Consider the following 24,243-nt stretch of genomic DNA (forward strand, 5'->3'; position numbering starts at 1 on the left):
AATTACATTAGGTTAGAAGACAGGAACTAAACCCGTCCACCAAGTGGTGTGTGTAAGGCAAATGGATTGCAGTCCTCAACTTAGGAAATAACTAACATTGAGCACAACTTCAAAATGAAGGAGTTTTTCCCAAAGAAATTTAAAAAACAGCATTTCGGTACCTTGTCTTCCCTCATCATTGGTAAACAAACCAGCATCAGTGCTGCTGAGACTGCTGGAATCACTGTAATAGGGAAAAGAAAAAACCAGATCAAAAGAACAATTGATCTCTCAGTCGTACAATTTTAAAGAGACATGGCAGCTCTGAGATGGAACTTAAGCCTGACAAAGATCTGAAAGAAAATAAGATGATTTTTTTTAATCAAACTGCAAATATCCTGGTTCCATTAACTACAGAGCGTATTATTTTTGGCACATAAAACCCACAGGAATCTAATGGGACTCTGACAGCAAGCCAGATGTGACTGCAACGAGGTGCTGACACAATTGATGCATTTTATTATCTGCCTTCATCAAATGCTTTCTGCTCCTTTCTTATTCCATGCAATTCAGCTTGAGCCCTGAACACCACTGCTCAATAAAATAGGGAAAGTCTCAATCAAAAGCAGTCTCAGCCTTTCTTCAGCACATGGAATAAGAAGGGCCGGGGATGGCATCACTTTTCATAACCACAAATATTCGGGAAAAGACATTACTTAAGAATACACATTCATAACAACTCTATCACTTGGCAAGGAAGAAAAAAGTTTACAATGGTAACAATCCATTAATTCAAAGTTAAGGTCCCTCTGAGCAAAAAATGAATATTGCCAATATTAAGGAGGAGGTATACCAAAAAAAAAAAACCACACAAAAAAACAAACAGGTTCTCATGACTTCCACAGAAGTTCAAGAATGTGATATAGAGTCAAATTTAATACAGAAATGAAAACAGAATGGTAAATATTTGACTGACATGACTAAACTGTCACCGTTAGTTTGATGAGAAGCAATGCTTCTATGAGAATCTAATTAGTTAAAAAAAAACAAAACAGGAGAACAAGGTCAGTTAATAAGAGGTTTGGTCTCTAAAATATATTGAGTGATGTTCTTAACAACTCCCATATACTGTCTTTTTACTGTAATTCTTAATTCTAACCAATCAGGAAATTGCCCCAGGTTATTTTTAAATTATAATACTTTTCCATTAACAGGGAGAACTCTGTAATCTTATTAAAATAAAAAAGCATCCTAATCTGTTTTAAAATATTTCAATTTAAAGTTTAGGATTCAAACTATAGATGAAATTCTAAATCCACGTACCTTTCCTGAGTTTAAAATATCACTTCAGTTTTTGTTTGATTTTTTAAAAATAAATATAAACAAAAATAATTTAAGTGGCACATTTTCCCAATGAATTCTGAATTAGTACCTTTTTCTTTAACTTTCTTCAAACGAAATGAATATATAAAAGTCCCTGTACTGCACAAGTGTTAATAAAAGAAAACAGTACTTTCTAAGAGCACCACATCCATATGTATTTTCTTGTTTACAAACACATATGCTCTTCCATGCACAGTGATGTCAGAGTTTTAAAAAAACACTGCAGAAACTTTCTCTGTCTGCTATTTAGCTGTCCAAACCACTATGGATTTTTATTTTTATCCTGTGACTGAGGAGTGATTTCCTGACTGTGCCCATCAACACAATTCTAATAAAGGGCCTTATACATACCTTGGGTTACATTCTTTTTCTGAAAACCTCAAGGCAAAATTATTTAAAATTCATACTTTGTCACATTTTAGAAAGGTACATTCTAAAATGCCTAAGAGGGATCTAGGGAAGCACTTCAAAATCAAACATTTTAATATTTTTTTCAATTAAATGAATGACCCTCCACATTAAATACAGGTCAGTTTAGGTCTGGCCACAAATTAATTAGTTTTTCACAGCTTTCAGAAAACAGATTTGCAGATAAAGGATTGTGAATCTATGTGCCTTTTTTTTTTTTTTTTTTTGGTATGATGATCTTCAAATCTGAGTTCAGATTTGCCTCCTCTAGTCTATTTCACATACAGTCAGGTTCATCTTTTCAAAACATAACTTGTTGACTAAAAAATGGTATCCTGGATGGGATCTTAGATAGAATAAGGACATTAAATAAAAACAAAGGAAATTCTAATAGAGTATTGATTTTTGTTAATGTGTCAACACTGGCTTGTTAATTCTGACAACTGTACCATCGTAATGGATGATATTAACCACAGGAGAAACTGGGTGCAGGATGTATGGGAGCAGCCTACAGAAACTCTGCATTATCTTCGAAATCTTTCTGTAAGTCAGAAACTATTCGAAAAGAAAGTTTATCAAATATACAGGTGCGTGTGTGTATGTGTGTATAAATAAGTCTTCTATTAAAAAATCTACATTTATTTCACATTTGTTGGATTAAATTTAGATTTCAAAGCTTTCTATGGATGGGTCCCACCTAAATTCTGGCCATCCCCATCTCTTGTCCTTCTGTTTATATTCTTCCTTCAAGTGGTAATCCATCTCCTCTCTGTTTTCTCTCTACCTGCCACTCTTCTTAACAATGTAAGAAAATCAGAATTCCCTCCCTAAGACCAGCTCTTCGTCCTTAACGATCCTTGTCCTACTTTGAGATATTTCTACATGTGCTTTAAACAACATGCTTCTTTATTTACATTTCATCTAATTGACATCTAGCTAGTTGCTCCAAGTCTATCATGTAGTAGTTAGTGTGTTCAATAAATCAGAACAAGAATTTAAATAGAAGCAAGGCTTTTCATTTTCAGCAGCTGATGGCCACTATGGCTTACCTCCAAGGATGCCTCTTCCAACTTTTTTTGAGTATGACTTTCATAGCAAGTATTTGGAGAATATATTCCATGAATGCTTGTTGAATTAATGCATGTATACCAATCCCAATTCCCTGCCCCAATCTGTTCTTTTTCTGTATTTTCTGTTCTTGACATCTGGCATCATCCGAGAGTCCCCTTTCTCATTCACCTTCCCAAATACACGTAGCCAACCTTCCACTGACTCCAACTCTTAAAACTGCTCTCATATTTTTTTTCCTCTACTTTCACCACCATAATTCACCCGTCTTAAGGATGGACTGGAGGTCAGCCAAAACTAAACAAAATACTGTTGTCAAGATCAGGTTATCTTGATAAAATGTAAATTTAACTGAGTTTTCTTCACTGCTAACAATTCTTCACTGGCTCCCCATTACTTGTATGATGAAATACCAAACGCCATAGCACGTAGGCCTTCAAAACGTGCTTGTTGCTCCAGCCTCGGCTCCCACTTTGTACTGCAGTAACGATCAACTACATACACCTCTCCACAAACATCACACTTGCTCCTTGCTTCACACGGCGTGCCTCCGCACAAGCTATTCCCGCTACCTGGGAATGCCCCACCTTAACTCCTCCAATATCTGAACAAGGCTGTAAATCACAGCTCCTTTAGGAAGTTTTCCCTCCTTACTAACCTTCCAGTCAACACATTTCATTTTCATCATTTGCTTGTTTGGCTATTCCAAACAAAGATTATGAGACTATAGAGAACAGGGCCTGTCTTATTAGTCTTGGTACTGTGAGTAAGTAAACATGGGTTACTCAAATGTTAAATCACACACAGAGTGAAGTAGTTTGTTCTTATTGATAAATCAGTTCCAAGGAAATACAGAGCTTTTTATAGTAGGAAAGCTTTGGAAGCAGTCTCTAAAAATGCTTATACTTGTGAAGCTACTTTAAATATTTAGCAATATTCCCACAGAAGCTATACGCACCTAACTCTTAAGTGATAAGAAAAAAATGGTTATACAGGTAAGTTTAAAATAAGAGGGAAAAAATTTTAATTTATTCAAGAGTGAAAACATTCTTTTTGAAAATTTATACCTAGGCTGTTGACTGCTGGGTAGCCTGATCATACCTAATACTCAAATATTTTTTGCAATGAAAAGAAATGAGGAGAGTATCATCTCACTTCTAGTTCGGGGTTACGTGGCTGCCGATAAAAGGCAGACGTCAGTAAAAGGAGGGGTTTGCAGGATCAATCCAGAAAGCAGGTAATCTGTGAGTAGTCCAGAACTGAGTACTTATCTCCACTGCCAAAACCCTCCTTCCCACAGCAACTGAGCAAGATAATTACTTTTAAGTCAAGTTGTTTGGTCCTCAGTCACAATGGCCCAATATTAGCAAACAAATAATTCTCATTCTGGTATAATAATGACAATTTTCTTAGAAGAAAAGCAAGTAACATAAACTTTGCAAAATCTTCCTGAAACATCTGAGTAATCTGACTTCTTTAGAAAAATTACATTAAGTAGCAAACCATCTCTAATAAAAACTCCATTCCATAAATCCATACCAGGCCCTACACATATCTGCAATCACTTCTATAAGGGAAAATATATATATGTATATTAGACTCACAGCTCACAATCCACATGATTAAAATGATGCCAGCCCTACAAATTAAAAACCAAGTACTCTTTCTCAGACCATTTTTAAAGAATATTTTTTTCTTGACCATAGTTCTGCATTTGATTTTAAGGATGAACAGTGTCAATATTTTCTCATTCCTGCAAGTAGCATTAGTTCCGTGGAAAAAAAGTGACCACTTACCTTGTGATGCTATCAAAATAGTCCTTAACAACTATCATTGTGGTATACCTGCTTTCTAGAACAGACAGATTAGACTAACTGCCCAAGGATCATTGCTTCTTCCATTTGTCTAAAGACAAGATCAGGAGTTTCTAGGCTATAAACTGGGTTTTATAATTCAAAAGTGATCAGAATTCCTAGCAATCTACAGACTTCTTAAAATATCTAGCCACATACATTGCAGTGGTACCAACTTTTGACTCTCAGGAATCAGAATAAACTGATGAATCGTGACACTAAAAATCACCAACAGCTAAAGCTCTATAATTAAACAAATAAATAATTATAAATGCAGCTCTAAGAGTTATAAATGAGCTGTTCTTCAAAAGCGCATTCTTCCCCATTGAAAATCCATTTCCTTTTCTTTGTAGCTGAAAATTAAGTCATTATAACACAATCAAAAGACTGTATAAATCAAATAAGCAATTTTGCTTTGTGCTAAACATCGTAAATTATAAGTAAATATAACCATGGTTAAACAGTAATATCACTACACTATAATTTATAATTATTTTAAAATAGAATTAAAATCCAAAACACATTCAACCCCACGCCCCAGAGACACAAATTTTTACATTTAGAGAATGGAAACGTCACCTTTCACTCATGAGTTCATCTGAGACCTTTTGTTCTTCATACTCCATTTTGTCCTTACTGGTCTGGCTTATTTCCTCACTTTCTAAAACTACGCCTTCATCTTGGATTTTTGGTCCTTGTCTAACTATTTTCAGTTTCCTTTTTTTGACCTTGTTCTTGGTGAACTCTTGGTACTGGTACGCTCTGTTATCATTGTCCATGTCCTGATCTCTGGAGCCTTCCAGGGGCTGGGTCATGGTCCTTTTGCTGGCGCTGTCCTGGGGCAGGTCCACGGCCATGCGCTTGACCTTCCGTCTCCTGCGCAGAGTTCGGTTCCCGAGGCTGTCCACGGCGAAGTCCGACTCGTGCCACAGAGGTCTTTTCCCCCGCACGTTATTATTCAAGTTGGAGGATGGCCGGCGCTTTGCCACCAACATCTGGTCGTCAGAGTCACTGTGATCCTTCTTATTATTATTGTGATTCTCTCTATAGTCCTTGCTTGGTTCTTCTAAACTAGAATCAGAGCCTTCGCTTAGGCAGTGACCCGTCTCCCACGGGTGATGCACGTTATACGACCTTCGTTTTCTCCCCCTCCGCTTCCTCGCCTGGCGTTTCAGAGGGCAGGATATACTTCTAGAATGGTCTCCCGTTTCAGCAAAGCCACCTCGAGCTTGCTCTGAGCTCTCCTCCAACGCTGAGACGAGATCGTGAACAAGTTCTTCCATGGTTCGACTGAAATGCCTACGTTTTGTTAAAGAGCGAGAGAGAAAAAAATTAAATAGTCGGTATTAACTGTATTAACCTAATTTATTATAGCAAATAATTCACTCTAGAATTAAGAATTATTATAAGGAAATGTTTAAAACTGCTTCATTTTCCTATCCAAGATATCACAGTTTCAAATATTCTGATTCATTTTTAAGCTTTTTCTTGTATCAGTTCTTTTATTAAACACAGGAATTACTTCCAGATAGAGTAAGCATAATATCAGCAATGAAAGATTGGAGTAATTTTACATTTTTACTATCTAATTATGGAAAAGTTCTTGCTGCTTAAATCACCATACTTTGGCCTGCTCCTGTCCTCTTCCTAGGTCAGAAAGAGAGTAGAGAAACTTCTCAATCCCCCTGCTACCCAACTACACATACATACCTACTAATTTCTAAGTAAAGAAGGAAACATCCAACCCTCTACTCACCACATGCTCTACCCAGTCACTGCATGATACATGAGGTAGACAGAAAGATAGGCAGATCTGTAATTTATGAGATTTGTAATATATTGGATTATAATATTTAGGAATATTGTAATATATGGGAAAAGAAAGTTTAACCAAACACTAGGCATATATTTAGGCCACATGAATCTCATAACCCAGTGAAACAGAAATTATGTTCATATTCAATCTGGAGTCCCACTGGTCTAAAATGGCCCATCATTTTTCTTACAATTATTCTGAAGCAGTCTCCTAGGCCTTTAGAAAAAAAAAAACTGAACTATATTAGCAGTGAGAAAATCATCCAGGAGTCAGCAAGGGTAAACATTAGTATTTGTTGGGAATATTTATAAATTATATGGATCCCTTCCAAAGCCAACTTCCAAAAATTCTACCTAAGTTGTTGGGATACAGGGCTTAGGCCCTTGATTTTATTTTTTAAACATTACAGGTAATTCAAATATGCAGCTTTCTTTTGAAGATCGTAAACAATCATTTCTTACACTGAGTTCAGAAGCACCTAGGATCAAAATATTCTCAATTATAAAGGACTGAATAATTTCTAGAGTCTACAGCGTAGGTAGACACATTTTTCTGTAAAGGACCAAATAGAAAAGAGTTTACACTCCATAGGCGTGATGGCCAGCCATAGTTTGCTGACCCCTGGTCTATTCAGTCTCTACTCTATAATTTCAGGCACTCACAAGTTCCCTAAAACAATGGTCAACTTGGTCATTTCATTGAAAACAAAGACACGTTGTGATTTGACAGGATTTAACATGTACAATAAAAAGCACATATACGGCTTCTAACACTTGAGTACTTATTATGTGCTGGGCCCATTTCTCAGTGTTTCATATGCATTACCTCATTTCATTTTCACATAACAACCCTATAAGGTGGTAGATGATATACAAAGGGACAGAGAAGTAAGGGCAGCTTGCCCAGAGGGACACATCTAGGAAGTGGCAGAAACAGGGTTCAGACTATGGCAATCTAGTTCCGGAGCCTGAATGCTCACCCAGCTGTAGCCAAGAACAGCTACACGATCCCAATAGCCAGTTTGCATTATTGTGTATGATTGATTTAACAGCAAGAGATACTATTTATTGTTGAGACATATTTAATATACATGAGTGTAAAGCCAATGACTCACAGTTAAGCATTCTATTCTTTTAAACAGAAAAAAGGGATGGGAGACCTGAGTGAACATAAGGCACTGGGCATCAGTACAGGTGGTGAGAGTGAGCTGAACTCCGAGAACCAATGAAGTAGTCATCAGTAAAATGCACTCTGAGCAGTTAAGTAACAGGACAGTTAATGAGGGTTTCTGTTTTCCAGATCTATCTTCTTTGACATTCTGAATGAATAAACAAAAAGCCTATCTAGACCCATATTTTTCAAAAACATGGTGATTCAAATATATACTTTAAATGAACTAATGAACTCTGGAGGGCCACTAAGATTTTTTTTTTCCTTTAATGGGGTTCTATATATTACTCAGGGTCCAGAACACTGCATTTATTGAAAGAAATTATATCACATAGGAATTAGCATTAAGCTAATACAAGGGCTACAACTCTGACTACAATGATAAGCCAAATGGGTCTTTCTCCATTACCTAAATGTTAATAATTGCCTTTTTGTTTTCTCTTTATTGCAATAAATATTTTGCTCTTTTCCTTGAACACTATTTCTTTGGAGGAAATGAAATTTGAGAATTATCTCTGAATATAATACCCACCTTCAAAAAAATTCACTGGAAGCCAGTTTAACACATACTACAATAAAGATCCTCTGTCTAAAAGAAGACTCTACCGCCTGGTTCTGGAGCAATTTACTTTTTGAAGAGATAATTTTCTTATCAATGGGTGAATGACTAGCTCTAAATAGTAATATGAAATTAACTCAATGCACGGATATAATCTCCAACTAAAATTGTGGTTATTTTGGAAGTTACAGTTAGTACTTTACTTTAGATGAGAAAATTTGGTGGTCCTAGCATTAGAAAAAGGTTATCACATCAGATTTAATCCACTGAAGTTTGATACTATTCATTTAACCTCATTTAAATTAATCCATTAGTACTGCTGTAACTAATGTAGAGTAACAAAATATAACCAATAATCTTACTAAAAGTGAAAGCAAAATCTATTTAATTTTATATTGTTTTACTCAAGAAAAAAATAAAATATATTTTAAAGATATTTTAACATGAAGACTCTAATTTATTCCATGATATGATTCAAACATGAATCAACTAAGAAACTTTTTTTAAAAACCTATAAAAACACAAAAAGAACATTTAATTTAAGTGACATTCAGAGTGCAAATCACTTTTTTCCCTTTAGTTTCAGCTAACCAGAGTCCTGCAATTCAATCTGAACCAAAACTCCAATAAATGAGCCAGGATTATTTCAGTTAGTCAAGCTGCTTCGCTTATACCTCTCAGGTAAAACTGACAAAAACTCGCCTCACAGAAATAAAGTCATTATAAGAGACCATCACGTGATCAATAGCTCATTTATTTCCTTTGCCTTGGCAGTTATTGAAGACCAATGCCCTGAATCATTTCAACCAAAAGATATTGTCTTAAATAAGTCCTTTCCTACTAGAGGCAAAACTTGAGAATATATAACTTTTCTGTACAAAAATCTATGCTGATTAAGCAGCCATAGTTTTAGTTTGAATTAGAGAAAAATCCAGTGAATTACCACTTAGTTAATTTGAAACAATTTCCCTTTAGTGGAACTTACTGGAAATGAAATCTTCGGGGAATAGTTTATGCTGAGTACAACGTCTAAGATCACTCGCTAATAGTTTTCTTACACTCGTCCAATGAACAGAATCAAATTATAGTCCCACTATTTATATACAGTTGGATGTTGTAAAAGGAAATGACTTCAGTAGATAAGCATTTCATTTTTTCAAGTGGTATTAGATTATGCTGAGCAATATAAAATGTATGATCAACCCAGAATTTGATATGACAGTTTCAGGTGAGAATATTTGGCCAAAGGTAAAGTTTGTTTGTTTGTCCTCTTCTAGGCAATACTGGACACCCAGTAAAATCAGTGACTTGGCTCTCCTTGGCTTCCTTAATGCCAAGCTCCTATTAATTCAGAAAAAGGCCTTCCTGAAAAATGGATGTTCTAAAGCGAGGAAGATCAGTTAACGTCGAAAACACTGCACTGAGTTTTAGGCTTTTTTCTTTTCAAGTGTTTTTGGTTCAAGAAAGAAGAATCAGGAAGCTGCCCTAGTCCTAAATTACTGTTCATACGTCCAAAGAACGGGCAAGATGACTGATGATGAACCAAGGGCTCTCAACTGGCAGCCAACAATGCAGCGGCAGGTACAGCAGGAACTGAAGCCCCAGAAAGCCCAGAAAACAGATTCCCCCAACACCCAACAATGGACTATTCTGTCAATGACTACTACTTTTTTGAAGCCCGTATTAGCAATGACCACTATTTCTAAAAGGGAAAAATATAGCCTATATAGAAAAAAATCAGTCAGGGAATAATTTCCTTGCCTAGATACTGATAAAAATAACTATAACATGAAGATAGACATGTGTGTCTACTGAAGAAACCCAAGTTCATCATAAAACATAGAAAACAAAAAACATAAAAAAATTTTCCAGTACAACTAAAGGGTAATTGACTAAAGCTATCAAATACCTAGCTAAGGAAAAAGAAATCAAATACTCCTTATCATCTCATACATGGGAAAATTCTCATCTTCATCTTTGGACTATCTCTCCCACAAAATTAAGTCATTTTAGAAGTGGAGTGCTAAAAATTACCTGCTGCTAAATACAATTGTTTAATTGGCTTCAAAAATTTAAGGGACTAGCCATTTATGTGTTAAGTTTTGTATGGATCAAAATTCAGTATATACAGAAACACTGAACTAACAGTACACAGTCAAGAACTACGCTGATGAGTGTATGACTATCACAAGCTTAAGAAGAAAACAGTCTTGGAATTAACATGCCTTGATATTCATGTTAGTGCTTATTTAAGATAAGTAAGGTTGGTTGGTCCTAAAAGCATATAGCAAACAGCCAAACAGTTCATATTAAAATGAACACACAATAGTGTAGACTGTGACAGTGGGTGTCTATCAGCAGGAAAATGATAAGCCTCAAAGATGCCACATCAAGGGCTAAACTTTATGACTAATTTAACAAAATACGATCCAAAAGAATTATCTTAAGTTTGATTAAGATTTCTGCTGCTCATAGGACTTTATGAATTTCCTTCCTTAATGGTAACATTATTTGTCAAAGTAAGTCCTTAACTCAGCCGAGTAACCTATTAAGAGATTGTATCTTCAATTTTCTCCTTTTATTTATTTTGGCGCAGATCATCTTAGGAACTTAAGAATAACTCTAACATTAAATGGTAACACTTGAGCTAGTTTAGAAATGCCTTGACCTATCTATTTAAAACATTAATCAGAAGCAATCTTTTCTCTCTTTTCGAAAAAAGCAGCAAGGGGGTGCAGGAATCTATCTTATTCTGAAACATGTAAATGATTAATTATAACTTTACATTGACACTAGGCAATAAATATGGAATAGAATTCTCTGGGGGTGAAAAAAAGGCTGAGAGGACACTGCAGAGAACATGAGCTTTAAGACTCAAAGCGAAAATTTGGAAGCTAATTGTACTATACTCAACAGCCATAAGACCTTGGACAAATTACTTATCTTCTGATTCTGTTTATTCATCTAAAAATGGGTACTTATGTGTGAGAGCTGTTATTTCACCTTTCAACAACCTCTACACACAAATAAGAGGAAATTGTCACTGAAATATCAAATCATGAATCCTGAGTATATAAAAATAAAAGACCCATCAACCTCTCTGAGTTCTTAAACCACTCTGAATGAGGGACAGAGAAGAGATAATAGACATTTGCAAAAATCTTGCATACAAGTTCAAGAAATTCATGTGCTTTCTGAAAGACTTTAATGAATTAAAAAAAATCTTAAGAAAAAAAAAAAGTAATGCTGTGTATCTGACCTATGCCTATCCTAATAATATACAGGTATAGGGAAAAAAAGACGAAAGGATATCATCCTTCCAAAATAAGAGTCACAAGTTTCACCACCAAACAGAAGAGCTCATTTTCCATAATGGAAGCAAAAGCGCTCCTGACTTGAATTTAACTGGAGGTGCTGCTGGCAGCTGGTTCTTTGTCACTTTTGTCACCAGGGGACACTCAGAAAGCTCTCTTTCTTCCTTACTCTAGCAACTTGACAAAAAACAAATCCTTCATAGCTTTAGGGGGAAAAAAATCTAATTCCAAATAGTGCTTTAATAAAGCAAGCTCATTTATTATTTAAGTTTGAAGAACACTCTTTTGATTTTCTTTTTTACTTCATTTAACAGCTTTAAGAGTTATTCAAGCTTCTTTCCTTATACTCTGATCACTTTCAAAATGTAAACTATTGTTTTTAAAAATGGCCTAGGTGAAATAAAGTCAAAGTCTAAAACAAACAAAAATAATTTGGGTCTACAAAAAACTCATTCCAATTTTTATATTTTAAAGAGCATCGAGGCAATGTTCTAATACTGAGGAAGTGAGTCTCGATCATTACTCCTACTTGATGAGTACTCAATATTTATTGAATATACAATATATTCTAAATTCCTGGAATAGGAATGAAAAGGAAGACAACTGAATATTAATTATATGTGCCCAGCATAATACTTGACAGACAACAGATGTTAAAAAAAAAAAGTCTGCTGGATGAACAAACCAATGAATGACTAAATGAACAAATAACAAAGGGAAAATAAGATTTGGACAATCCAGATTTCAAACTGAAACAGAAACTTGATTTAAAACAAATCCGACAGTATGGAATTGTGTTCAAGACAAAAGATCAAAAAAAAAAGCAGTTATTTAAAAAGCATATTTTCACTCTGCAGTTTTTCCAGACGCAAAGAAAATCAAAATACTAAATAGAAATGAAATTATAGAAGAAAGGTCCAGAATCAATAGTTTATTTTTAACGTTTTTTTTTTAAAAAGCAAAGCCACATAAAGTGAAATAGATACTAGCGCTCAATATATCAATGATTCAATAGTTTCACTATCAAGAACTAAACTTTTAAATTTTTAGTTCAACCTTTAAAATCTTTCCCCCAAACCCCTCAGAAATTGGCTTTAAATATAAATCACTAATAAAGTAAAAAGTAATAAAGAAAAGTGTACCTAAATTCTAAATGTGATTTATCCATTAAAGGAATCAAAATTTAAAAGGCAGGTTAAGTACTGAAATAGATACTTTTTGGACCCTACTTTCAAAACTGTACGTGAATGAGGTATTAGGAAGGGAACATAGACATTCTCAGTTATAGTCATCTTATAAAAGTATAATATGAACTACTTACAAGAATAATTTGAACATTTTAAAAAATATATTCATTTCCTAATGCACAAAAAAAACATAGAATTTTTATTATTTAATTGTTTAAAGATTTTCTTCTTTAGGCTTTTAAATTATAAAATAAAATATCAGTTCTACTTTTTAGAAAATGACTAAGAGATAAATCTTCTACATTTACCCATGTGGTGCCTAAAAATGGAAAAACCTTGATATTGGAGAAAAAGTTGAAGTCAAGATGGGAGTTATATGTATCAGAAATTCTAGACTGGTTAACAAATCAAGGCATAACTTTCTAGTTTATATATTCCTTGTGATACTGTATCTGATTTAGACACATAAGCAGTATACCAGGATAGGTAAGAATTTTTTTTAGATAAGTCGGAATCATACTACAAATAGGGAATTTGGGTAAGTTATTTAAACTATATTTGCTCCTGTCTCACCATCTCTAAAATGTAAAAAAAAAAAAAAAAAAAAAAAAAAAAATGATAGCATCTACCTCAAAAGACTTACATGAGATGATACATGGACTCAAAACCTGGCATCAAATAGCGACTTAGTAGCATTCCTATTGGCCCTGGGATTTCGTCATTGGGGTAAAACACAGATACACAGTACAGTACATGTGTGATCAATTAATGAGAAAGAAAATTCCTTAAAGAAATTTTGAATAACGAGATGATTGTGCAGATAAACTAGAAAATAAAGGAACCAAATTTCCGGAATACACTCATTCTGCCAAATTAAGCCTGATTTAAGAATTTCATTCAAAAGCACTATTAAGTGTCAGGCACTATGTTATACTCTGGTGCCACAAGAAAGGATGGATTCCATGCCAAGAAAAATAGAGAACTGAAGGAGAGTTTCTCCATATAACAAAGAGGTACCTAACCATGATTTGGTTACAAGGTGGAATGGTGAGGAAGGAGTTGAAAAAGTCATATCTTTAAATTAAAAAGTCATCTGTCCTACAAATCAGTATCCACCACAGCAAGAGCAGATCAATCTACACAGCACATTTTGTTATCCTCCCTTAACAAGATGTTGAGTGGTGAAATACTAAGAAAGGTATCCTGGGGCGATGGAAATGTCCTGTATCTTGTTTTGTGTGGTGGTTACACAGTATTTACAATTGCCAAAACTAAAAATACTGAACACTTAAGAACACTGTGTTTTATTTTATGCTACTTACAATACCATTAAAAAAATAGCTCAATAAAAAAAAAAAAAAAGTACTCCCTACTTCTCTCACTGGAAAGTGTGAGCATTTAAAAGGAGCATAACCAAGATAATGGCTATAATTCCCTGTGCTACATAATATATCTTTGTTGCTTATCTATTTCATTCATAGTAGTTTGTGTCCCTTAATCCCATGCCCCTAATCTGCCCCTCCCCATTATCTTCTAATAACTTTAAATGGAGTATAATCTGTAAAAACACTGAATCATGTTGTAAATCTGAAACTAATATAATATTGTAAATCAAATACATTTAAATTTAAAAATTAAAAAAAATTAAAATAGCACAATCAAATGTATATTCATTATAAGATGAACTACAGAATGATCTGATCTCATTCAAAACATCTTAGGCAAAATATTCTTTTAACTTTTCAGTGATAGGTGATGCAAAAGAAATTCTTTGAGATCAAAGACTACTAGAATCCCCGAAATTCTCATTTGTTGCAGAATCCAGAAATGGACATACATATTTCAGCGGCATTTCACCTGTTGTTTGAGAATAGTCAGTGGAAAATGTGCTTTTTTTTCACTGCTTGCCTTGGGTATACTTGAAGAAAAAGGGCTTGGGAGGAAAAAAGGACCGGAACTACAGCGTTTTCAACTAGAAATCCAAAACCCAGCTTCTAGCTCTAGGACTAAAGGATGCATGGCAAAGTATTCTGTGCCTGTGATAATCTTCTAGTACAGGGCTGTCATAGGATAAGTGTATTAATTTGTCAGGACACTTTGAAATGTCGAAACAGTTTATTACTCCAAAGTGGTGTTGGTGATGATACTGTAGCCAAACCCCACATTTAATCCTGACATTTGTATCTCCTTAGGAAACACTCATACACATCACTTGAACTAAAAATGTAATGTCCAAGGGGCAGATAAAGGTAGATTACTCCGCCTACAAATAACTGGGTGGGAGAGCGACGTCTCCCCCACTACTAAACTTCCAGAAGTCTAGATTTCTGGGATTTCATCTTCCAAAACACCTGGTATAATCTAATAAATTTAAAAGGGGAAATGAGTAAATAAGGCCTATATTGAGATACGCTCTTGTGTCCCTCGTCTTGTCAACAATCAACGAGGAAATGAATTGCTCCTGGGGTACAGAAAGCCTTACTCCTAAATTATGGTGGAGTGGTAGACAAGCACTCAGCAAGCACTGACTGTATTCCTTCACAAATCTTTAGCACACACCTCAATGCCTTCCTCAAACTGCGTCCATCCCTGGCACGAGTGAGAGCAAGGCCTCAGTGTCTTCAGATCCCCCATCACAACTCCCTCCCCATTCCATTCCAGGTCCAGCGGCCTCCGGCCATCACACCCTTTCCTGAGCTCCCATCCCCAGGGCCGCCAGCCTCACCAGCTGTTCCCGGCGGCTGGAGCTCCGATCGGTTGGCGCCCGGCGGCCCCGAACATTAACGACACCCAGGAGCCTGGCCTCGAGGCTCAGGCCCGAGAACAGACTCCAACTTCCACAGCACCAGCGACTTCGCAGGAGCACTTCAGCATTTTGAGCTGAGCTTCCGGAAGCAGACGGGAGGCGGAAACCGGATGCCCGGAGCAACCATTAGTTCTCCTCCCCCCCCATCACCTCCTTCTCCTATAATCTCCTCTTTTTACTCAATGATGAGACAGAGGCCAATCATCTGACATTTTTCACGAGCAAAATTTCGTCGTTTTCTCTCTAGTGTTCCGGAAACTGAAGCAGTGCGGGGGAGGAAACGTGGAGTAAAAGAAAAGTTGAAGCCCCCGGCGTTGCGCCATGGTTTAGCCCGGTTGCCTAGGAGACCGAGAGTAACAGCCGCGGTGAGCGCGGCGCGCGGAGTGATGGCCACGTTAGCGCGGCTGCAAGCTCGCTCCACGAGTATGGGCCAGCAGTACTACTACAGGAACAGGTAGGCCTCCGCTCGGGGGGGGCGCGCCGGGGGTGTTCCTCAGCCCGGTGTTCCTCGGCTGGAGCTCCTTAACGAATTCCCCAACTCAACGAGTACCACCGACTTCTCTTCATAACTTGCCGGCTGCAAACATCGTAGCAAATTTTAAAGTAGTGTTAGCACACAGAGGGGTTATAGATATAGGGGGCATGGTTATCAGCTGGGGATGATTGAAGTAAAAGCCCAGAGTAAGTAACATTGTACAATGAAGTGGTGGTTTTTTTTTTTTTTTTTTTTTACATCATCACTTCTCAATTTGGTAAAACCTACGTCCTCCCTGTTCAAAGTTTGATGGTCTCACTGGAGTCACCCAGGCTCCTTAGCTGGGTGAGCTCAGAATGTCTGTCATTTACCTGGGGATCTGAGCCTCCATTATGTCACAAATGCCATTCAACTCAACTGTTCTGTGACTCATTTGTCTTCCCAAAGTGACCGTATCTAACCTCTTCTCACGAGGTAAACATTATCGATAAGTGAATTTATAAAAAAAAAAAAAAAAGGGCGAAGGAAGACACTAGCAGCCGTATCCACCTCTCTACACCTAACCTTCTCACTCAGGAAGAGGGCCATTTTAGCAATGGCCTTCTGGCAGCAATGCCCCAGGAGATGTTCCATCTTAAGAGAAACTCCGACAAAAGTGAATTGGGCAATAGTACAATACAGTGGCGTGTCAGACCAATGGACAAATATGTCAATAAAACACAATCCTTCTGAGCAGTTCTTATTCTAACATTTATCTCACCTTCTGTATTCTTAGAGCACCGTGCACCTCTCCTACAACAGTCACCACAATTTAATTTTGCATTCTGTTGAGAGGTAATACATGAAATATGTATATATTGTCCCTCTTAAAGTAGAAGTGGGGTTTTGCTCATTATTATTTTAGTCTCCAGTGTCTGTCATAGTTCCTGATACATCATAGCTGCACAATAATTATTTGTCTAGTAATTCCATAAATGAATCTTTCAATCAGTCATTGGCCCTGGTTTACATAAATGTACTAAAAATAGCTAAAGATAGAAATTATTTATTTATCACATATATTATCTATAATTGTAAGTAAGTTATGTGGCGGATGCTCTATTTATGGCATACATATCTAAAAGAAATAAAATCCATTCATTTTATGTTCACAGACTAATATAGAATATAGGCATTTAAAAGATTATTGCAATGGAGTAAGCAGGAACCCGAAGGGAAACAATTGACGTTTCTTGGGGTCTGATTATATGCTGGGCAGTGCACTAGGAACTTTTTCATATAATACTCATTTGATTTTCACAACTTTACAAGTTAATGTATTCATACAAGTTAATGTGTTCATCTATATTTTTAGAGCTTGAGAACAGTGTTCTAGAAAAACCTGGTGAAGTGCCACACAATTGCAAACAGATCGTTTTCTTCCTACAGATTTCAGTGTTACTCTTTGTCCCCATCTCCTGGCTTTTGACAGTGGGTACAGTTCCCCAACACTGGAGATTGCTTGGAGAAAAAAACTAGGGCCATGCAAAGGTCGTGATGAGAATAGGCTAGCATGCCTTTTATTTCATTTATTATTATTCATATTTTCAGCATGAAGAAATGTATCTAAAGATCACGAAGGAATCAGAATTCCCAAGTTTGCCTAGTTAAAGAACAAAGCAAATATTGAGAGCTGTAGGAGCAAAAACCATAAAAAATGTTAATATATGAAAAAAATAAACAGGCAATTTCCTTAAGAAATTATCATCATTTCCCATTTGTTATTGACTAGGTAAGTTCTTTGCAAACTTCAGTGTACATCAGAATCCCCTGAGGATCTCATTAAAATGAAGATTCTGATTCAGTGGGTCTCAGTTATGGCCAGTGAATCTGCATTTCTCACTAGAGTTCCTGTTAGGCCCAATTTTGCAAAAATAAAGGGAGACATTGTGGGGAAAAAAAACCTGTGTATCTAATTCTTAAATATCCATACAAGTTATATATTTATTCCTTCTTTACATGAGGCAAGGAGAATGAGATTCAGATAGATTGGAAACTTGTATGAGGTCACACAACTACTAAGTCTCAAAACCAAAAAACCTACCTCTAAGGCTTAGGCTCTTCAATACCACACTGGACAAGATTTCCTTCCCACTACACTGGTCTGATGAATTAAGTGACAGGAAGTATCAAGATCCAGAAACCCAAATAGCCTGAGCATGCTGTTCCAAATCCACTAGCATGTAGGCAATAGAGTTGGAGGAAACAATTTGACTCTTCTTGGTTTGTTTTAATGTCTTCCTTCTATGTTGGTACCAAGACAGTGGCAAAAATGTTTCTACCTAACATCTAGCATTGGAATGCCTCTGAAGTTAAAAGATGAATTTATTGGGGAAAATACACTATTACTAAGTGCTTGGATTGGCACCTGAGTCCTCCAGCGCTTCTCTGCCTAACATAGGGAGAAGATTTGGAACTCCCAAGAAGTGAGATGCAAATGCAGTCATAGCTGATGTGATGAGAGAGCTAAGGGGCCTGGGTAGGTTTGCACATTTTCAGACTAACCCAAATGCCCTGGAAAGTTACTCACACAAGAAATGTTTGGTGGGTGGTCAGGTTTTGGTCTACTCATCAAGGAGGCTGAATATTGTGTCGAGGTTGTTACAGGGTGGCATAGAGATATACAGTTGTTATTTGACCAAGTACTGGTCTTTTTTTTTTTTTTTTAAACTTTCACTGTTAATTTCTAGTGTTATTTCTGTTCTCTTTGTGGCTTATTTGTCATTTATGCTATCCCATTTGTGGAAAGAAGAGTTTGGTATGTGTTCATTAATCATATTATTAATTTTCCCAGTATCCTTATTTAAATTTTGTCTGGTTAATCTGTCAAACCCCAATAGCAATGAGTTCAAAATGTTCCTCTCCCACTGGCTTCCACTGAGTCTCCACTGAGTGGCATCTTTTATGTTATGTTATTTAGCTTCTATGTGTGTACTGGTGTGTCTCTTCATTATTGGCTATATATTGGTCATTTTTGAATGTGCAAAGTATTTCACCTTTGGGTCCTACTTGTAATTTTAAAAAATTATTTTTATTATTTCTTTAAACAGATTTAATGTAGTAGCATCCAACTTGTAATATTAATATTGATCTTCCTTTCTGTGACATGAGTTAATTGTATCATTTTGTATATTTATCTTCACAAGCAGCACATTTTAGGGTTTTAAATGATTAGAGCCCAGGAAGGTTGTGATGGGTTAAATTCATTATTTTGATGGATATATAGGTACTTCAGATGTTCATCCTATTTTAAGCTGCTTCTTAATTCTTGTCCCTCTTCTGCCATGACTTCTCATATATAAGCTGTATTTTATTTTATTTTAGATTTTAATATTATTCAGAGGGAACTTATTTCTAACATTTTTTCTGGGAACTTAATGCACTCTACTTAGATTCTCAATACTATATTTATGAATTAAATATTCTTTTATTAATTAAATGCTGGCAGAGCAGTGCTATGAGCTAAGGAATGTTCTGGGTATTGAGGATATAGCAGTGAACAAGAAAGTCATGAGGGAAACAGAACAGAAATAAACTTACATGTAATATTTTATCTTGGGGTGATTTTAACCAAAAAGAATAAAGCAAGGTAAGGTAGGCAAAGAGTGAGTAAACATCCTGTTTTAAATAGAGTGGTCCAAGGGCCGCTCCTCTGATCAGGTGATATTTGAACAGAGTCCTAAAAACCGTGAATGAGTAGACCTCCTAGATAGATTTCTAAGGGAAGAGATTTCAGGAACTGAAGCCACAAGTGCTGTAGTCTTGTTGTCAGAAGCCTGCATGAAATAAACATTGGAGGACAGGGTCAGACACCAGGTCATTTGCGAGTTTTAAGCTGTAGTAAGGATATTGGATTCTATTCTGATTAAGATAGGACGTCAGAGGGGATTTTCAACAGAGGAGTGACATGATCTGACTTCTGTCTGCAAAAGTAATAAAGAAAACTCTGACTTATTTTTAAATTGGATAGAGCGTTTTGATTTTGTTTTCTTTTTTTCTGCTTTTCTCCTCCAGTCCCATCACCTAGTCCCAAAGCCAGTGCCATATGTTTTACGTTGATGGTAGTGTCTACCATATTGTCTTTCAGTTTTCAAGTTTCATGTATTCAAACTAGTCAATTTATTTCTCTAGCTTTGTGGGGTTTTAAGCTATCTTTGAATAGTCCTTCCCAGCCAATGATTATGAGAAAATTCTCTGTATTTACTTATGATATTTTTGAAGTTTTATTACACTTTCCTTCACTCTTTATGCAGTTGTATTTCTGTCCATGTATTGTATAAGACCTTAACTTTTTCTATAGAAATATAATTGTCCCAACACCATTTATTGAACAATCCACACTTTCCTTACTAGTTTTAAATGTTCTAAGGTAAATAAATAAAAGGGGTAAAAATTGCACAGGAAGAACTGAAATTGTCTTTATTCATTGAAAACACAATTGTATGCATACAAAACTCTAAACCACCTACAAAAAATGTTTTGGAAATAAAAAGTGAATTTAGCAAGGTTTCAGGGTAAAATTCACAACACATACAAATCAATTGGTTTTTTTTAAATATATATAATAGCAGTGGGCACTTGACAATTTTAAACTACAAAAATAATACAATTCACAATAGCATAAAAATGCATATGACTTCATCTATTGACCCAACAGAAATATCTCATATACACAATTTGTGTATAAGAGCATTTTATGCATGGGGTCATGTATAAGGGCCTTCATTAAAGCATTATTTCTAACAGGAAAAACACAAGACTTGTATATATTTGTAACTAATCTTGCTAAATAAATAAAGGCATATGCACATGATGGAATATTAAGTAGCAGTTTAAAAGTGAAATATTTTATACATAGTGACAAAAATCTCTGAAACAAGTGGAAAAAGAGGCTGTAGAAAATGCTTAATACATTTAATGAGAAATTTGTATGTATAAATACATAGCGAAACAAAACTATGAATCTGGACTCATTTAACAAGCTGTTAACAATGATTAGATTTTGAAAATTGGAGGATACGGGAGGTTGAAATGGAATCAATTTTTTTCTCTATATTTTGCTGTATAGTTTAAAATTTTGTATTAAGCACTGGGTATTCATGTATTGTTTGTGAAATGAATAGTAAATAAATAGGAAAAATTTTGTTCTGAAACAATAATTTGGTTTTGAAAAGATAAAATTAAACATATAGAGTAAGTGTCCATGAAGATGTAACTGGTATAAAACTTGCTGTCCCACCATGAAGAATTAGAAGACTGAACAAAATATATGAAAATTATTTTTAGACATTGATACAACAGACAGTGCAGGATTAGAATCTCTGAAAGAAAGGAAACAAATGATATATTAGCCAGATATTTACCCCATCTCTATTGCTGGGGGTTAATTTCTGAATAAAATCCAAACTCTCAACAGCATAGCATTCATGGTGTCCAGGATCTATTCATAAATTATTAGTAGGGCAAAAATGTAACAGACTGAGACCTACAACAAGGAGGAAAAAAATCTGTTAATAAATACAGAACAGAAATACAAAGATAGTGAAATCAGCAGACAAGGATTTTTAAATAACAATTCAAAATATGCTTAAGGACTTAAAGGAACATCTGAGCATAATGAGAAGTTAAGTGGAATATAAAGAAGAAGCAAATGAAACTTTCAGAGATAAAAGAACACAATATCTAAAAGAAAAAATCACTAGATGGTCTTAATGTCATATTAAAGTGTTGCAAATAAAAGATCAGTGAACTTGAAGATATATCAAATACATATTATTGGGTCGAGTGTTCTATAAATGTCAGTTAGATCAAGTTGGTTGATAAATGTTCACGTTTTCTTTACTGTTTTTAATTTCCTATACAGTTGTCCTATCAGTTATTCAGGGAGATGTGCTGAAATTTCCAGCTATAGTTGTGGATTTGTCTATTTCTTCTTTCACTTTTGTCACGTTTTTCTTCATTTATTATGGAGTTTTATTATTGGGTGCATACGCCTTTAGAATGATAATATCTGCTTGCTAGATTAACATTTTTATCAGTATAAGATGATTATCCTTATGCATGATAATTTCCCTTATTTTTAAGTCTACTTTAAATATTAAAAATATATTTTAAACTATGAAAAATATTCAAAGAAATTAAAACAATATTGAGATGCTATTCTTCTGTGTGTGTGTGTGTGTATACACGTATGTAATCTCAAACTTACGTGAAAGTTGTAATATGGTACAGAGAGACTTCTTTCAAAAAATAAATGGGGTTAGGTGGCTATCTGCCAACCCACTGCCTTCCAAATTCTTTTTCCAAATAAGGATATTCTCTAACCACAATTCAACCATCAAAATCAGGAAATTAACATTGGTGTATTTCTACCATCTAATCTTCAGACTCCAGTCAAGCTCTGTCAGTTGTCCAAATAATGTTATGTATAGCAAAAGGATCTTGTTTGTCTTGTCTCTTCAGTTATCTTTAATATGGAACATTTTCTCAATGTTTCTTCAATTTCCATGACCTTGACACCTTTGAAGACCACAGATCAGTTATTTTGTAGAATTTCCCTCAATTTAGGTTTGTCTGATTTTTCCTCTATTAGATTCAGGTTATGTACCTAGAGCAAAATATCACGGAAGTGATGATCTAGTCTTCTCAATGCATCTGCCAAGGTACTGCACAATTGTGATTTGTCCAGTTAGTGATGGAGTTCATTTGGATCATGTCACTAAGGTGTCATCTGCTATACTTCTCCACTATGATGTTCTTTTTTCCTTTGTAACTAGTAGGCATTTTTTAAAAGCAGGTAATTTGAAGCTTTATATGTATCCTATTCCTCATCTGAATTTCAATTTTTTATTTTCTCATTTATATCATCATAAACTCATATATATTCCTATTTTAGTTGATTGGTTAAGATCTATTCCTTTTATTATTTATTTTCATGCTGGCATTGTCCCAGACTTGTTCAATGGGAGCCACTAGGAGCTTTCTCTTTGTCCTGATCCTAGTAAGAGTTTCCTGCTTCCTGACACAAAAAAGTTCAGTTTTAGCTTTTACTCTTCCTGCCCCAGCTCTGGAGTTGCCCGTTTTTCAAGGAGCCCTTGTTTCTTTTAGTAGATGCCTGTGCCGTTGGGTGTTGCTGTTCTCAGGCCCTCTCAAGAGGGAACTAGAAAATATGTGCATGTGTGCATCTGTCCAGAGTTTATGTCTACATTTATCTATCTATCCATCCATCCATGTAGATATTGAAATCCATGATTTACATTGACAACTCTGTTTCAAATCCAGCATGACAAGGTTCATTCTAGTTTTTTTTTTCTTTTCCTTTTCTAACTGAGAAACCTGGCTTTCATTATTTTTAATGTATTCACTTATTTGACCAACCCCTCTGTATGTAACCAAACTCCTTTCACCATAATTGCTTTCCCTTTTAGGGATATCTCTTCTCACCCAGTGTGGGGTCCACCTCTCTATGTGAAACCTTAACCTCCCGGCCAACTTGGATACCCTTTTCCTCACTCTTGGGCTCTGATTCCCTATGCTGTCTGCCCTCCCACCTTACCCTTTTCTCGCCTTTCCTCAACACCTAAAGCCAGGCCTCTTCTCCATGGAAATAATCTTACTCAGACTGTGACACCCTACCCCAGGTCGCACCTCCCCCCACCCATATGGATGCCCATCTCACCCAGCACTGGTGCTGGTTCCCCACACTGACCCTGGGGTCTTCCCCAGCCCTGCCTCTAGCACAGATCTTTACTCTCCTTGCCCACTGCTGACTTCTTTAGGACTTAATTATTCAGGAAATGAAGTGAAATGAGAAGGAAGATGAAGAAAAGTAAATATAAAATATTCTAAAAGTTCACTCACAATATAAATCTGCAGGACAAACTATGATAATTCCTACTTTACGATCTAACGCTTATATATTTATGACCTATGTTTCACTGAGCTGTGAAATTATAATAATAATAATGGAGACTATTAATGGAAAACAAAGCATGGCTTCTGCCTTCTAAACTGTCATCCTATGTATCGCCATCAAGTAGTTGTTGACCTCTTCTTAGTAACATGGGTGATAATCAGAACACAAAGTGGAAATTAAGCGTAATTCCTGCCTTTACGGAGCTTGAAATCCTTAAGACCTAGTAGTGAAATGATATGGGAAAAATAATTATTTTACACATCAATATATC

General features: G+C 35.6%; 2 protein-coding genes across 9 annotated transcripts in view; one reads left to right on the forward strand and one right to left on the reverse strand.

The window, feature by feature from the left end:
- GPATCH2 (G-patch domain containing 2) overlaps nucleotides 1-15,648 on the reverse strand; it is a 137,520-nt gene extending 121,872 nt beyond the window's left edge. For 2 of the 4 annotated variants that reach the window (XM_074351611.1, XM_045509503.2), the window contains exons 1-3: nucleotides 15,463-15,648; nucleotides 5,271-5,990; nucleotides 162-223 (exon numbers count right to left, since the gene is read on the reverse strand). In XM_074351611.1, the coding sequence (XP_074207712.1) occupies nucleotides 162-223; nucleotides 5,271-5,990; nucleotides 15,463-15,518 (838 nt within the window). In that variant the 5' untranslated portion in view covers nucleotides 15,519-15,648. The remainder of the gene's footprint in view (nucleotides 1-161; nucleotides 224-5,270; nucleotides 5,991-15,462) is intronic. The other 2 variants (XM_010974016.3, XM_010974018.3) reach the window with 1 other exon arrangement.
- Nucleotides 15,649-15,742: 94 nt separating this feature from the next.
- Nucleotides 15,743-24,243, forward strand: part of SPATA17 (spermatogenesis associated 17) — a 137,675-nt gene continuing 129,174 nt past the window's right edge. For all 5 annotated transcript variants that reach the window (XM_074351626.1, XM_010974015.3, XM_074351628.1 and 2 more), the window contains exon 1: nucleotides 15,743-15,997. In XM_074351626.1, coding sequence (XP_074207727.1) covers nucleotides 15,930-15,997 — 68 coding nt within the window. In that variant the 5' untranslated portion in view covers nucleotides 15,743-15,929. The remainder of the gene's footprint in view (nucleotides 15,998-24,243) is intronic.

The sequence above is a fragment of the Camelus bactrianus genome, chromosome 23 (assembly GCF_048773025.1).
Source record: "Camelus bactrianus isolate YW-2024 breed Bactrian camel chromosome 23, ASM4877302v1, whole genome shotgun sequence".
NCBI lineage: Eukaryota > Metazoa > Chordata > Mammalia > Artiodactyla > Camelidae > Camelus > Camelus bactrianus.